Source organism: Solea senegalensis, linkage group LG4, assembly GCF_019176455.1.
Source record: "Solea senegalensis isolate Sse05_10M linkage group LG4, IFAPA_SoseM_1, whole genome shotgun sequence".
Classification (NCBI taxonomy): Eukaryota; Metazoa; Chordata; class Actinopteri; order Pleuronectiformes; family Soleidae; genus Solea; species Solea senegalensis.
In genome coordinates, this window is record NC_058024.1 from 16695990 (window position 1) to 16706432 (window position 10443).

The window sequence follows — 10443 nt, forward strand, 5'->3', positions numbered from 1 at the left end:
GAAAGGGAGGTTTTGGCAGCTTATCGTCAAACATTTTGCTTTAATAAAATGTAAGCACATACTTAAAGCACTAACATATGCATTACTGCAGTAACAATCAGGGGTTCTTGAGCTTTAGTCTGCGAGCGACAGCAAAATATTTAAATTGTCTTTCATCGTAGTACAGCGGAGTGGGAGGTTATGTTTCCTGTCTGAGGAAAAACATGCAAGTGCTCGCACATTGTGGGGACTCTTGGGTTCCTCTCTTTACCACGTAAGTGTCTACACTTACTCTATAATGCAAAATGTTACTCTTTAGTCATGGATGTGATGCATTAAGGTACCGTGGAGGAAATTCCTCTAGGGAGGTCTGTCATTCCTCACACAGTAGTGGTCTTTATTAAGAAGGAAAACATTTGAGGGTCGTGATGATGTGACCTGTCATATTGCACAGACTACTCACCAGCCTGGTTAATAATGAGTTTCTCCGAGGCCTCTGCACCACTGCATTGCACTGAGCGGTGCCATAGGTTACTCATTACTTTATTGTTTTGTATGCTCTAAAATGAATGCTGGGGTTAATGGAGTGCTTGTAATTACATGAAATATCTAATGATTGCTGCGCTGCCCCACCTCCCTCTTCCGTCTGCACAAACATGTGTGCTCGCGCGCCTTAATAATTACCCGAGTGTGATCATTAATCCATGTGCTTGTTATGCGTGGATGCACAACCAGAACACCCCGGTGAATGGCAGCACATCTTGCTGCCCTCTACACGGGTCGCTAACGCTTAATGATCAGCGCACAGGTTAGTCGTGCAGACGCGGTTCAGCTCTACTTTTGAATTTACCACAGATCTGCTTTATTTTGACGTGTGTGTGTGTGACGTATGTCTGAGGCTGACGTGTCAAGATTACACGGCCACAATCATTACATGTGTGTTCCACTATGAAACATTCAGCTTATATATGTAGCACTCTGTGCAAAGGTCTTTGTCCATTTTTTATCTTATAAATGCTATAATGACCATATATAATCTATACAGTATTCTCACAATCTTTTTTGTTAGAAAATACAGGAAATGTGTATATGCACCATACAAAAAGAAGATAAAAAACAGCTTCTTCAAGCGAAAGTATTTAGTGTGACCTCCTCTTACACTTAAACAATAGCAGGCTCTTTTGAAACTAAAAATGTCCATTGAAAAGGATTTAATGCCGGGTTTATTCAAGGCTTGCTTTATCATTACAAATGTTTAACTCATTGGAGGCTTGTTATGATTATATGAGACCGACCTTCAGTCACATCATCCCAATTTGACAGACATGACATTATAATTTTAAATCACTCTCAAAGGAAAACCAGCAATCAAACTGGAAAGTATGTTCTGCCATTCTTTCTAGAAACCAACGACCTCAGCAGTCCAGACCAGGATATTATAGATTCAGTTTGGGATCGCCTGGACAGAGAGGAGGAAAATAAGATGACAGGGAATGTTCTGAATTTCAACACAGGCTCTGCGAAAGTCTTCAAGAAGGGCTAAATAAATGTGGATGTCATTATTATTTTAGACCTTTGCACAGTGCTGTATAGCTGTCACATAATACACACCACTCAGCTGTTTTGGAAACTATTAATGTTAATAACAGTGTAGACTAACAGTGTGTGCAGATGCTATTGGGATAGATTCTGAACCTCCCAAACATTTGACTGTGAAACATCTGGCAGAAGCATTGAGTTTATTGACTGTGCCCAGGCTCCAAAAACACCCAGCAAACTGAAAGTGGAAGAAATCATTGATAGAAAACAGTGTTTCTGTTACAGGGTAGTAACTCGAAGCAGCAGCGTTGTGATTTCCACGGTGAGGAACACTGTGGAATTGGACATTAATCCTTTAGTTCTCAACAAATGGAAGGACTTTCTTTAAAATGTTGAAATGTACTGTTTCAAAGAAATTAGGCATCAGATTCTGAGATGATGCGTGGACACATGAGAAATCATTGCATGTATTTAGAAATTTATATTTCTGCACTGAACTCAACTCTCAACTCTAATCGAGCTCTACTTGTTTTAGCTGTAGGGCTGTGACTAACAGTTATTTTCATAATCGATTTATCTGTCGATTGTTTTCTCAATTAATCGAGTAATCGTTTGGTCCAGACAATGTCAGAAAAAGCAGATCAGCGTTTCTCAAACATGGAAAGGATGATGTTCTCAGATGTCTGGTTTTGTTTAAAAGCCATAAAAAAAAAATTCAGTTTAATGATTTCTTTGTTACATGGAGGAGCAAAGAAACCAGAAAATATTCACATTTACAAAGCTGAAAAATAATAAATGCCTTAAAAACATTGAAAATAGTTGACGATTAATTTAATAATCGATTAATCAAGTAATTGTTTCAGCCCTATTTAAATGTGAATTGGCATTAATCGCACAGGGAGAATTTAACTTAACCCTTTAACACCTCAAAATATCCGTCTGAAATTGTTTGCTTATTTTAACCATAAAGGTGCCAGAAAATCTCCTTTTGCCCATTATAACCTTCAATATCTGGCAGTTATTTACAATTTACTGCATCTTAAAATAGTGTAGTAGCAATGTGAAATGAAGAAAAACAAAAAGTTGCGTGTAAAAAAAACAAAACTAAAACACTAGTTGTGCATGAACACCAGATTGTGCGTGTTTGAAATTTGAACAGTATAAAACATATTTAAAATAACATTTGTTTGAGTCTTCGTCGCAATGTCAAAAAACAGGCCAAGAACATTGAAACTATGTACAGGCGTTTTTCCATCCCTTTCCTCTCTGGTGACAAAGACACTGACTGATTTGTCGGCTCCCTGCAACAGCCCAAAGGAAATTATCGTAATAACCACATGTTGGCATGCAGCTTCTCAGCTTTCAGAAACCGTCGCGTAGTTATGCATTACGTAGTAATGCAAAGTGCGCTTGCACAAATGTGTTGCCTGGGATGGGCTCAGTGTTAAAGGGTTAATAATATTGTGTTCATTAGCTCTAGTGTGCTAATCGTTAACATTGCAAATATGATGATACCCTTTTAAAACCACGAAATGACGGACTTGACTTTGATATTAATAAACCTTTTTCAAATGAAGTCATGGTTCTTTCTCATATGAGTAAAGGCTCTATAGGCTAATACTGTAACATGACAATGTAATGAACAGGCTTTATATTTAGAGTGATCTATCCTCATATTGGATACAGAGTTCTATGAATAATAAAACAGTACTGGGTTATCATGTCTATAAAAGAATAAAATATTTTTGCATTATGCAGAAAAAGCCCAAGATCATCTTTTGAGCTGCACAACAGTGAAGATGTTGCAGATCCTCGACAGGGAGTGAGACATCGGTGAGGAAAGACAGAAAACCCTGAGAACTTGAAGAATGACGCTGCAAGGCCACGGCTTTTTCGACAGTAACAGAGGAAAAAAACAGAGTTCCGTGATGTGATAACAAGAGACAGGAAACCCTGATGGGAACCTTTATTCAACTGTCTCCCACTGATGTCTGAATGACTCTCTGAAACGCTGAATTTAGAGGTGGGGAACAAGAACGGGGAGTGTTCTAAAGAGTGTCAAACAGTGCATTAAGATGGACTGAAAGCCGTTGATTCTCTGCTTTTATTGGTCACAGCTTCCGCTGCTATTGAATAAGTCAGAGAAAAAAAGCGATGGGCACTTGAGAAGTTGGTGATTAAAAATAACAAAGACTTGCAACTCACAATTTAATGGAGAAAATCTAAAAGCTGTGATATCGTCCCAGCCAGACACTTGTGTTATCTTTTCTAAAAAGTTATCAACCACCTTGCAGTGTCCATTGTTGAAACCCTGACAGACGACTAAAAAAAATGACAACTTGTTTTGTCAGTGACTGTGCCTTTGAAAAAAACACCCAAGACATTATCTGTCTGCATTAGCTATGGTTTTAAGAGCCATACGTGCACATTTTAACTGCTGACAATGAACAGAAATTAGATTTTATATATATATATATATATATATATATATATATATATATATATATATGGGTGATTCTTGCATTTACTTGTTCATGACATGTCAATAGCAAAGCAGAGAGCAAAATATCAGCTTTGAAAACAAAATACAGTGAGTCCAGTCTCGGCAGCCAGGTTATTTCATGTATTAGCAGTGTAACCTTGAGGCAACCCTCTGGTCAGATGGTGTAACATTTGTACAGTTTGTCTGGTTTCGAAAAAGCTCAAATGCATTTATGGAATAGTGCTGAACCGGGGATTCAAGTCCCTGCTTGTAGGTATAAAACCTTTTTGAATTCACTTTAAATGTTAGACCTAATTGCACAACCCAAAAAAAAGATATGCTTCTCACAATAGGTGTAATAAAAATGCTCCATTTCAGATAAACCCTTTTTTTAATACCATATTTTGGTCCGAAACATAAATTTCTTATTGAGTAAAGATCAGTGCCAAAGGGAGGATGAAAAGCTGCGATATTTTCATAGGTTGGTACAATTTGAAACTCCTCTTCCAAACATCATGTCGGGCTCAGTGATTTCTTTCAGGGAAAAGAGATTATAGGACTGATACAGTGAACATGTTTACAAACAGGAAGCTAGAACATTTCCTGAAAGACAATTTTATAAACTTGTCAGATCTTAACATAGATGTGACAAATCCACACATAACTAGCATCACATAGCATCATAAATGTCCACATAGCATTTCCCTGTGGATGAATCCAATTGATGTTCACGATCCCAACGCCTTCCTCCACAATACAATTAAAGTGATAAAGAACTGATATTAAACTTGACAACTCAACTGTTTTTGTGATTTATTGTGTTGCTGAGTGTTGTGGAGGTTCTGATTATTAGGTGGGACGACCAAGGATGGAGTTTCTGGGGTCAGTGATGAGTTCAGTTGAAAAGCTTTATTGAAGGCAGCTCAGATCCAGGGAGAACTCAAACAAAGGAGTTGGGCATCCTCTGTCAGTCTGCCAGTGAATCTCAGAGTTAAGCTGTAACTTTTTTGTTTGAAGGAAAGGGGGAGAGGAGAGAGACGTCAGGTCAAGAAGTCTGGCACCTTCCTCTGCTGATAGGGAGGACTGCGTAATCGAGTTATCGGTCCTTTGCCCCAGTTAGGTTAGCTTCAACAAAGATATAATGAGGAACACTCTGTAGATAAATGATGGTTGCCAGGGTTACACAGAGGCCTTTGTGATTTGCCACTTATAGCTGGTCTATACGGAGTTGTTAGATTTGTGCTCAGGAATGTAAGATACTGTAATGCTGTTAATGTTATTATTATTCTATTGAACAGATATTGTTTATGGTTTGTGATGTAGTTATAGCATTTGCCCTCTGCCAGAACTGCGTGTTAGTGACGGGGAGTTCCGGTTTTGAGTACATTGTTGTTGTAGATCGCTCAACTGCTTCGGTGTGGACTAAAAGTCTGTCTGCATCAGAACTAGAGCGTTTCATGGTATCTGTACCTACCTGTGTGTTCGCCAACTTTTCAGTAAAAGTCCGTAAAGTGAGCTAATCCTCTCCAGAGTCATCCTTCATCACGCACGTACACTTACATCCCGTGTTAGCCAAAGCTAACGATACTAATTTAAAGAAGTCATAATAATACGTTTTTCTCTTACACTGAGAACCCTGGAAGTGACGAAAAGTGAAGAAAATCACGTCAGACGATCTCATATATCGCCATATACTGTAGTTGATTGCATTTTATCGCACCTTTAGTAATGAAATGTCACCGTAACAGTACATATTTGACCATTTTATTTTATGACATGTTAGAGGAAGCATAGCTTCCCTTGTTGTCTTGGATCAATCATCTCTGGTGCTCATGGGCTCCTTTTAAATCTTTGTGATGTCGTTTTGTTGAGTGTAAATATCAAACTTTCCCAGCTTGCTATTGCTGTCGTCACATTTCGTGCAGTTGGTGTCAAAGAAAATTAGCTTTGTCTGTAACCTGTTTGCTTACATGCTGATATGGATTTTATTTATTTTTTCTCGCAGCAATTGTATAGGGCAGAATGAAAAAAAACATTTGGAGTCAATTGGAGTCGGCTTGCTGACACCAGCTTTGACACATTTAAAAATATAAATAATTGCTGTATGATGTATTGTGTGGCTGTCACTGAGCACACACTTGCAGACTGAGTTTTCGGCACTGTAGTGTGAGCCTGTCGTTTTGCCTGAAACTCGACAAAATGACTGTATATCTTTGCATTACTCGCTCACGACACCTAAAACCCTGCAGCAGATGAACAATTCCTGTAAAGTGTTTTATAAAAGCCCACATTACACCTCTTATAGTTGAGACAAATAGGCTTCCCAGCATCAATAAACATGACTGACCTGCAAAGTTTAGACGGCGGATGTGCTTCAGCAGATGAGTGCCGTTGATGGGATCCATTTTACTGCAGAGGCCCACTTTTCCTGGGCAGAGCTCCTGGTGCATGTTGTGTAGAGCATGTGCCATTGCATAAACAGCATCAATTACGAACTGCACTTTTCCTTCCTGCTCATAATTTGAATCCTTTCCTATCCGCTCCTGATCTGTAAGACACAGACAAACATAAGTTAGACCCATTATATATACAGTATATATATATGTGTGTGTGTGTGTGTGTGTGTGTGGTTTTCTCAAATGTGTTACCAAACGATCAATTAATACAGCCGAGATTAGCGCGTTAAAATAATTTGAGGCAAGTTTGTTTACTTCTGGTGTGCACTGACCTCCAACATAAAAGTTGGAAATTTATTGACAATGACTGGACACATGATTGTCCACAACAGATGTGAGACTAATTGCTGAGACCTGCACATAGGTCAGTAGTAGGCACAGTCAGTAGAAGAAAAGCAAACTTTTAGTCATGATTAATCTAGATTTTCAAAATGTGAGATTATTTTTTGACAGCCCTACTTAATTGCCTCTGAAGTACTTCATCAAGAAAAAAGATATGCAATTCTATCAGCCTTATTATGCAATCAAGAATAAAATATTCACTTTTAACAGAGGTGTCTGAGAGGCTTCACTTTAAAGAATGATTTATGAGTTTGTCCCGGACTCTGTGTGTATATATATATATATATATATATGTATATACACAGTATATATAGGTGTGTGTGTGTAGTGGCTTTTCCAGATAATTTATATAAGCACCAAAAAGATCCATAGAACATACAAATCTGTTTTTTTCAACACTTATCTCACTGGGTCAGACCAGACGGACTCAACTGAAATAACCCGAATTATCTAGTAGTGAAGAGTGTGGCATGGGTCCAAAATATCATTGCCCCCGAGCGACTCTTATTTTGCCTGTACCAAATGGCTCTTGCCTCTTGCAATTAGCTGCAAGGTAAATATCTGCAGAGGAGTGAATCAATTCCAATATCTGGAGTGCAAGGTAGTCTCCTCTGGGAAATCTCATCAGTTAAAAACTCTTTCTTGTCTGCCCAGCAGCAACACAGGACTTCTCTGTGAGTTATTTTGCAAACATTAAGTCTCGGACCAACATATTTCTGCAATTAAACATGCTTATGCCACTAAAAACGTCATGATGTCTCTATTGATACTTTAAAAGTCCAAGAATCGTGACATGTTCAACACGCTGTCCCAATGTGAATTCAAATGTGTTTAGAAGCACCAGTTATGCAGGATATTGAGACCTTCATTCATAGCACAGGGATAATCTGCTCACAGGCTTAATGTAATAACTTGACGTAGGACTTTATTAATCCTGGCTCAGGTTGTTCCGTAGCTCTTTGTGATTGTTAATTACTCAGAGGAAGTGGATTGTGAGATGGAGATACAACATGCCAATCCTGACTTCTGCTTTGTCCTTTCGAGCGTCGCGTCTTAAAGCCGCCTCTATATAACTGCTGTATTTGCACACCAGGTGTTTTTCAATTTAGATTATGACTGGGCTAATTATGAGGGATGAGTTAATAATTAAACTGCATGTTCTATATACCTGCCACTGGTACATGCAGTTAAGCTTCATGAGTTAATAAGCAGAGAGTGAGAAATCTGCTGCAGACATTTTAAAATAATGGCCACAGTGTTGAATGAACTGTGTAGATTTATTTAAATTAATCACCAACTTTAATAACAATGGTGCAGCCAGTATATTCACAGAATACATTTTTATTTGCTGGACACAAACTGTTTATGTTTTGGTTTTCTGCCACCCACCCAATAGCTCAGTAGTATTTTCAGCACACAAGATGCCAGCAGAGAAAAGCTGGTATCAGAAATACTGAATAGTACCCAAACTAAAAAAGCCTATGTAGCAAGGTTATTATAGGTAACGAAAACTAGCAAAATAATGCAAACTAAAATTGAGAAAAACGTTTTCGTTGACTAGAGTTTGACTGAAACTGAATGGTGTGTTTATAAAACAAATTAAAATTGTAGCGAAAATGCCTTTTGGGTTCATAAGAAATGTATTTTTCTGCTGGCAATTTTGAAAGATTTTCTTAGAGGCCTTTACATTTATTCATAATAAAATGTTTTTAATTTATTTTTGTTTACAATGTGGGACATAAAGTTGTGGGAGTTAAAAATGGCATTTGTTACGTAGTTAATTGGGTTCATCTCAATAAATCAAACCTATATTATAATTATGTATTATTATTATTATTATTTATGTAGTTATGTTCATGTGTGTCTTTAGTCTGTTGGCTATATTTTTTACCTTTCACACTAACTATGTCCAGTCTCAGCACTATGATGTATGTATTGCACTTCAGGTTCATTTGATTCAGGAATGGTTGTTCATTTGTACTCATACACTTTTAAATGGCATCCCTTGCTGGGTTTTTATGACACAATACTTATTATGACCTTTTTGAATAGTGCACCTGGCAAATACTTCATATTACACTAAAACTAAGCATTTACAAAAAGTAATAAAAACTCAGCAAATCTGCTCTAAAAAATAATTAAAACAAACTCATTTTGCTCTGTACCCCTGTCAACAACATCTTAACCAAAGAAGAAAAAATTAGGGTTTGCAGTTGAGATGTGTTAAAATATAGAAGGCTGAGAGCAGAGAAGTTGTTATTGTGGATCATTTTCTCCTCGACACAGAGAGTGTCAGTGATTAATGCTAGTTGTTTTTTATTTTTGTGGATATAAACGTATATAATGTTTTTACAGTTCATTATTGTCGCCCTGTCATCTCCTCTCATCATGTGTAATTATTTGCTGCAGCTCTACAGCAGACACAATCACTGACTGCTGCTGATGCGCTAAAATTAACCAAGCAGTTTTAAAGTTTATAAAGATAAGAACTGATGATGATGACAGTTATGTATGTGCAGAGTTGGGTAAGTGACTTTACTGTATTCATGCAACATATTACACGTTACTTGTTTTTGAAATGAATAAGTTACATTACACTATTACTTTCTATGCTAAGTAATAGTGTGATGTTATGTAAAAGTAATGCTATGTTACTTTCAACAATACGTGTTGAAGCATAGGATTTACTTCCAATCAAGTTCAACAAAGCCAGGCTTTTTTCCGTGATCTCAACACTCAATAAGAGAAAAGGCTGGCGGTGTTGTTATCACTAAATTGTGTTTATGTGATTATGTGTCAACTTAAGACCTTTTTTTAAACCTTTTTTTAAACAACCAAGGAACAATTAGTGTCTCAACAAACATACAACCCAAATCAAATTCTACTTCACAAATGGACATCCCACAAAAAGAAGCCCCAAATAGGAGGGAGAAAGTACACCCGACAGGACACCTCCACAAAACAACAACAGAAAAAAACCCTAAAAAAACAGACATAACTCATGACCATCGAAAGTGGGAGATGACAGGAGCCCACAAAACAAAAAAACAAGTCAATTTTGAAGTGATGAAGTTCCAGTTATTTCCCATTAAATGAACATTCTTTAGTCTCTCTCGCCGTTGTTGAAGGGCAGGAGGTAGAGGTTTGAGCCAGAACAAGTTATCATTTTCCTTGCCAGTAGGAGAATATTTAATAACTGGACATACCTCTTCCCTATATCTTCCTCTGGAGTCAAACCCAGTAATGTAATGGGTTCAGTGGTAATTTAATTTTCAAAATGGTTTGAATCTCTGCTTGGATCCCCTTTAAAACAGAGTTTACATTATAATCCTCCCGGGAATTGTTAAAGGCTTTGGGCCAAATCAGGATTATATGAATTTTACTGAAATATTTGACCGTCTGTAACACAGAGAATAGACTAATTAATTAATCAATAACTTCACAAAACCAGTGGTGTGGAAAGGACAGTTGCACAAAAACAAGACCATCAATCATCATCCTCTCATCAGAAAATAGAAGAGAAACAGTCAAACGACAGCGCTGTTTTGGGGAACCTAACATGTTCAGGGTGAGGTTATGTTCAGAGCCTCTGTTGTGACACTGAAATTCTGACTTTGTGCTCGACTTAGCTCACTACTTAGCGGC

At 37.5% G+C, this 10443-nt stretch overlaps 1 protein-coding gene across 2 annotated transcripts in view; it reads right to left on the reverse strand.

Annotated features, from left to right (window-relative positions):
* LOC122768291 (metabotropic glutamate receptor 4-like) overlaps nt 1-10443 on the reverse strand; it is a 155259-nt gene that overhangs the window by 18310 nt on the left and 126506 nt on the right. For both annotated transcript variants that reach the window (XM_044024178.1, XM_044024177.1), the window contains exon 7: nt 6348-6548. In XM_044024178.1, coding sequence (XP_043880113.1) covers nt 6348-6548 — 201 coding nt within the window. The remainder of the gene's footprint in view (nt 1-6347; nt 6549-10443) is intronic.